Source organism: Uncinocarpus reesii, genomic scaffold (assembly GCF_000003515.1).
Source record: "Uncinocarpus reesii 1704 scaffold_1 genomic scaffold, whole genome shotgun sequence".
In the NCBI taxonomy this organism is placed as follows: domain Eukaryota; kingdom Fungi; phylum Ascomycota; class Eurotiomycetes; order Onygenales; family Onygenaceae; genus Uncinocarpus; species Uncinocarpus reesii.
In genome coordinates this window covers 2,453,516-2,459,733 of record NW_003052500.1, presented here as the reverse complement: position 1 = coordinate 2,459,733, position 6,218 = coordinate 2,453,516, and the positions used below count along the sequence as shown (strand labels likewise).

Genomic DNA, 6,218 nt, shown 5'->3' with positions numbered 1-6,218 from the left:
TAAGAAATGCTAGTCATGCGAGAAGTATTTTGAAAGATGACTTGTTTATTTCCCCTTGCTAATCCACTCCTCCAACGTTTCACGCCCTTCCCCAATCTTTCCCTCCAGCCAGATCCTCCCATAACCGCTGTGGGCGACGGCCCGTCGCCAGGACTCTTCCGTAATAGTCCGGATTTTTACATGTTGCTCCGCCAGAGCAGGAAATTTCTTCTCATATTCCCATACCAAATCAGAAATATTACGCATGGTGACTGGCAGTAGCGTCCACGCAGCGACAGTGCCTGCCACCAGAGGCGTCGTAGTCCGTAAGAAAACGCCACGGTTTCGAGAAACAATAGACCCCGCCATTGCTGTCACAATCACGTAGATACTTCCGGGAAGAAGACGCTCACCAGACTCGCGAGACGGTGCAAGTGACGCTATGGTGCTGGTGAATCTCGATTCAGCGTTCAAGGCGCGGGAGAGGGCATTGTTGAAGGCGTTTTCGGCAGAGAGAGAGTGATCGTAGAGAAAAAGTCGGGCCTGGCGGATCTGGTTCGCCAACTGATCTGTGGGAGATTGGTGGTCGGACGGGTCTGAAGTCGTTGGGGGAACATTGGAGGAGAGAGCCGGGGTGGTCGGGAGCGGTTTTTGGACTTCGGCTGGTGTGCTGTCGTTGTTGTCGTCGTAGATTGGCTTACGCTGACGCTGCAAGACCGGTGAGAACTACTTATCCCAAGTCAATTGGATGTAATTGGCATACCGAAGACGGAGGAGCTTCCGCATAGAGCGTTCGTCCCGGATACGCAGCAAAACCGCCAGCTATAAGCACTGCGGCGCCGGTGGCAGCAGCGCGCTGAGAGAGACCAGAGATCAGTACTAAAAGTCAAGATACCCACAAGGAGCAACGACCTACTTGGCGCAGCAGCGGATGCAGTACCATATTATCTGTATCTAATTGCGCTGACCTGCCAATTGCCGCTTGAGAGGATTGACGATGTTGTTTGCAGTCGAATGTCAGATTCAACACTGTTTTTGAGTTCTCGGCAAGACTTGGAAATTTTGCCCGCTCCCGACCATCAAAACTTGCCAGGCGACACTCTCGACGCTCTGAATCTGAGCAGTTCAGCACCAAGGCTCAGCGCAGATGCAATGTCAAAATGCTTAAGACATTGATTCGAAGGTCGTGGACCTGTCGACAATGTGTCCTACGGTTGCGCGCCGAAACCCGGCGCTCCTTTCAGGGAGCTCCGGCCGCAACGCCCCTGCACGAATACAATGTCGCCAGCAACAATTCAAATCAAAGACATGAAGACGAGACACTACGGCGTGTTTTCGATTCCAGAGCGTTTTGGCACGAATTCTCCCATCGAAAAGCTGGTACCTCCAAGCGCACCGGCCTCCTCCAAAACCAATACCTCACGACTCCAGACGGGTTCCTCGTGTTTGCCCAAATCTCGATACAAAAATGTCAGAAGATAGTGGCAAAAGTTATCGGCGCTAGCTCGCAGGAGGAATACAGGGAAATGGTCCGAGACCTCGACCGTATGAGCGATCTACTATGCCGGGTGATAGATATTGCAGAGTTTATGAAATTGAATCACCCGAGCCAGCAGTTCCAGGACGCTGCAACGCAGGCGTTTGCACTCATGTTCGAATATATGAACGTGCTGAATACAACGCCAGAGCTTGATGCGCAGCTGAAACGGGCGTGCGCGGATCCAAATGTCACATCCCGCTGGAGTCGGGAGGAAAAGGTGGCTGCGCAAGTTCTATTGAGGGACTTCTCGCAGTCAGCTATACATTTGCCACCCAAGGATAGGCAAAGGTTTGTCGCGTTATCAAACGAGATAAGCCAGCTGGGGCCCATGTTTGTGAGGAATATGCAGCCCGAAACCAGCCAGTTGAATCTTGACAAGAACAAGCTCCGTGGTATGGATCCTGCGCTCATTCAGCGGCTTAAAAGGTGGATGAAGGTTGCAGTTCCAATGTTTGGCGATATACCAAAAATGGCACTTTACTCCGTGCACGATGAAGAAACCAGAAAGAAGATCTATCTGACTTCTCGAACATCTTCAGAAGCTCAGCTCAACCGCCTAGAGACCCTCCTTCGGAAACGAGCAGAGCTGGCGAAGCTCGCTGGATTTCCAAGTTATGCACATATGACGCTAAATGATAAAATGGCCAAAACTCCAGAGGCAGTGGCTAACTTTTTGGAAGCGCTCAATGCCAGCAATCGTGGACAGGTCCGAGACGAGTTGGCCACACTGCTTGCCTTGAAACGAGCCAATGATCCTTCTGCCACATGTCTTGAGCCGTGGGACCATGCCTACTATGTTCATCAATATTCTGCGCAGCATAGTAGAGTTAGAAAATCTCGGGAGTCGACTTTGCTCCCCGCTTTCTTCTCGATTGGTACGGTGATGCAAGGGTTGTCCCGGCTTTTTACCCGTCTCTATGGCGTTCGCCTTGTGCCAACGGAAACTTTGCCTGGGGAAATTTGGAACCCCGATGTTCGGAGACTCGACGTTGTCGACGAGGCTGATAGACGCCTTGCGGTAATCTACTGTGATTTCTTCACGCGACCTAATAAAAGCCCCAATCCTACTCATTTCACCCTCCGTGGCTCCCGTGAAATTTCAAAAGATGAGGTTGCTGGATGCGCTGAGTTATCCTCTTCCCTCCACCCCAATGATGGTATGGCTGCAGCTGTTAAACCTGGATCCGATAAGCTCTATCAATTGCCAACGGTTGCCTTGATCTGTGACTTTGATCAGTCAAATTCCGGATCAACTCCTTCGCTTCTAAACGAGCACAGTTTGGAAACCCTCTTCCACGAAATGGGCCACGCCATTCATTCTGTCCTTGCTCGTACAAGTTTACAAACGATATCCGGAACCCGGTGCGCCACCGATTTCGTGGAACTCCCTTCTGTGCTTATGGAAAATTTCGCAACCGCGCCTGAGGTTCTGGCTCTTTACGCACGTCACTGGGAAACCAATGAGCCCCTGCCCGAGCATATGGTCCAGAGTATGAAGTCGAACCGTCGGGAACCGGAACAGTGTCCATGGTAGTATGGATGACGAAACGCAGATCTTGATGGCTCTGTTGGACCAAGCCTATCATTCGTCACGCCCGCTCGAACCAAATTTCAGCTCCACGAGAATCTACCATGATGTTTATTCCGCCCACAGCAGTCTACCAGACCCGCCAGGGTCACGAACCTCTTGGCAGGGATATTTTGCACATCTGATTGGCTACGGTGCGACGTATTACAGTTATCTTTTTGACCGAGCTATCGCGAATAAGGTCTGGTCAGACGTTTTCCAAAAAGGGGAACTATCCACAAATAGAAACGCGGGTGAGCGGTTCAAGAATGAGGTGCTGCAATGGGGCGGGGGGCGAGATGGATGGAGCTGCATTGCCGGGCTATTGGATGCAAACGGCAACGGAAAGCTCGCGGAAGGCGGGGAGGAGGCGATGCGGGAAGTCGGCAAATGGGGCTTGGGTTTAATGGGGAGCTCCGAAAGGTGACCCCGGCCTCCGTTGGTTCGATCTTGCTCAGCATCTAGCAACGGCTGAAGCCATTTTGGCGCTTCGGATCGACTTATGCCGTTGATCTTGAATGCACAATCTGCGCATGAGCACAGGTCCGGAGAAATCTTGCCCAATATATAGAACGACCATGCCTTTTTTTGCATATACAAAACCGGGAGCATATATATATAGAGGAACATTACCATTTTATTAATCAGGATAGAAATGCAAAATTGTTCAGTTCAAGTCAGCGTCCTCAGGCCAAGGCCCTACCAAGCCATATCTAACTCCATATGTTTGTATTGTTTGTTTTTTGATGGGGCCAGGGGTTGGTAACTATCGTCTCAGCCTCATTCTCAGAACTATTAATGGAGTTTCTTCGCAGTTGGTTTCCCCTGCTGAGACCTGATCCATACTCAACAAAAGCTGATCGTGCTTAGTATCGCTGAATATCTCGTCCTCAACAACCGCGAAAACTCGTGAACTTGTTGTTCGTGTTTCGGAGTCTAGACTCCCCTCGGCAAGAAAAGCCACACGCCAACTCAGCCAGCTGCCCTTATCCCCTCAGCCCGAGAAATCGAAGATACCCTTTGCTTGAACATCTAATTTTTTGGAAGCTGTCCGCCTTTCAAAGGCGTCATGACTGTTTCAAAAGCACAAACGCTACCCGTTGCTGGAGCCTCGACAGATATTCTTTTGGAAGCCCAGGATCCAACAGGAGAGCCTTGCTCGACCGGCAATCTCGTGCCGTACCCTGCTTACTCTGATTTGGAAAACGACGACAGCCCTCCGGCCTATGTTGAACATGACGAGTCTTTGCCCTTAGTCAACGACCATGACAACCTACCCAACGAACTGGCCCTCAGCAACCTGTATGAAATTCCTGGAGGCCGTGTTCTTACTTCGAAGCGCGAAGGCAAGACGTACACAGTCTCTCTGGCTCCATACCTGTCTTCAAACGCTGAAGTGCTGTACAAGTTCTTTAAACTTCAGGCTGATATCCCTCCTTTGATCTGCTTTTCAGTTAAAGGGACCCACACAGTATCAAGACGAAATAGCGATAGGCAACGTTCAAGCGAGACGGTCACGGATTTTGATTTCCTTATCGATGGTAGCGGCATCCTCGCAGCCCCTAGATATGCTAGAGATGGATATCACCGGGTGACAAAAGTGATCAAGGACAATGATGGCGTGTCTGCATACAGAGGAGGACGATTCAAGAGTACCAGAAGCGGTTGGGTGACCAACGAGAATACTGAGAATTCTCTTGAAAGCGGGGACCAGGCGACCAACGGGCCAACACTCGAGGAATGGTGCCAGAGGTTTTGCAATGACAAGTCGGGTGTCAGATCGTAAGACACTCCGGTTGAGGTCACATGCTGATCTATCTTGACTAATGTGTATTGTTCGTTCAGCTTTACTCTGCATCGAGACATTGTCTCCTGGAATCTCAACATTATCCAACAAGAGATCAAATCTATCATCCGCTCTACGAACTATCGTGGTAGCCTTTCGGTGTCACCTTTCATAAAGCAGTCCAGGCTCACGATATACTCGCCATCTTTTTTCAACAAGATGCGCACCAATAATCTTGTTTGGTGGGCCTGCGTGATCCTCCAACTTTGGATACTCGCTTGGCCTCTCTTGATTCTTTTAGAGAGGCGATATGAAATTATTCGTGTGGAACATCGCCCTCCCGATTTTCCTACTGAAACTGAGTGGATTAGACGTTTCGCACCCGCAATTAAAGCTGCAGCGTTGGGCAGAAGAAAAGGGGAAACCGTCACCACCGTAGATATTACCCGGGGAGCAGATATGTTGGCAGGAAGGGATGATACACATGCAGAGAGGGAAAGAAGGCAGAGGATGGACAGAGGCGAGGCGACTTGGGCAGATTCGGTTGTTGGTGTTGTTAGGGGCGTGTCTGAAGTTGCTCGCCATTGGGATACGAGTCTCGGATGGGGTGGTGATGAATAGGTGGTTAACATTACGCCGTTCGATCTTCCGCTCTTAAATGCCATCAAGCCTGGGTTGTAGTGGCGTTTAGAGCATTGCTTACCTGTGTGTCATTCTCAGAGCTGTTTTCATAGCTTGAGTGGACGTTTCTTACTTTAATATCACCCAACGTCAGGATAAGCCTTCAGGCGGCATATAATTTCACGGTTTTGAAGTCAACACCAATCTTTGGGTAAGGGAAATCGAAATATCTCGTGCAGGATGCTACTCTGTAAAAACTATCAATCTTCCGGCATGCAGGCTTGGTCAACGCCAAATTCAGAAGTCTTTGTTCCCTGGCGCCTGTTTAAAAGTATGATGCCTGAGAGGATGTTAGGCTTCATTCCCAGGCTCGAGCAGGTTACTAGCGGTATGGGTTGTCATTCTGGATTCTGGTATCGCTTCTCCGAAAAGGAATATTTCCGGTTTCGCGCAGGTATGAAGGGGTATAACCACCGAGTCTAGCCCCAGGCGAAATCTCAGTTCATGTGGTGGATAATAAACACACGGGCTCTTTCCATGTGTCGCCTGGTTACCATAATAGAAATAATTGCCATCGCCAAAGACGCTCACAAGGCACCCAGAGAGTGACCCTCTCTTCCATTCCTTGACTTTTCTTTCGAGCGAGCTTCGTAGTAGGCTTGAGTACCTTTTGATAGTAGGAATTTATATCTCGCGAATCTACCGTTGGCTGTTTTTCCCGATTA

At 49.9% G+C, this 6,218-nt stretch overlaps 3 protein-coding genes across 3 annotated transcripts; 2 read left to right on the top strand and 1 right to left on the bottom strand.

Annotated features, from left to right (window-relative positions):
* Positions 1-45: 45 nt before the first annotated feature.
* On the bottom strand, positions 46-922 carry UREG_01023 (uncharacterized protein; the record flags this gene model as incomplete). Its single annotated transcript, XM_002541461.1, has 3 exons — positions 46-705; positions 743-835; positions 896-922. The coding sequence occupies 3 exons, from the start codon at positions 920-922 to the stop codon at positions 46-48; spliced, it is 780 nt and encodes a 259-aa protein (XP_002541507.1).
* A 217-nt stretch (positions 923-1,139) lies between these two features.
* On the top strand, positions 1,140-3,513 carry UREG_01022 (uncharacterized protein; the record flags this gene model as incomplete). The annotated part of the gene is made up of 2 exons (XM_002541460.1): positions 1,140-3,049; positions 3,258-3,513. 2 exons carry the CDS (start codon positions 1,140-1,142, stop codon positions 3,511-3,513), a joined length of 2,166 nt encoding a protein of 721 aa, XP_002541506.1.
* Positions 3,514-4,155: 642 nt separating this feature from the next.
* Positions 4,156-5,493, top strand: UREG_01021 (uncharacterized protein; the record flags this gene model as incomplete). The annotated part of the gene is made up of 2 exons (XM_002541459.1): positions 4,156-4,868; positions 4,932-5,493. The coding sequence occupies 2 exons, from the start codon at positions 4,156-4,158 to the stop codon at positions 5,491-5,493; spliced, it is 1,275 nt and encodes a 424-aa protein (XP_002541505.1).
* Between the last annotated feature and the right edge of the window lie 725 nt (positions 5,494-6,218).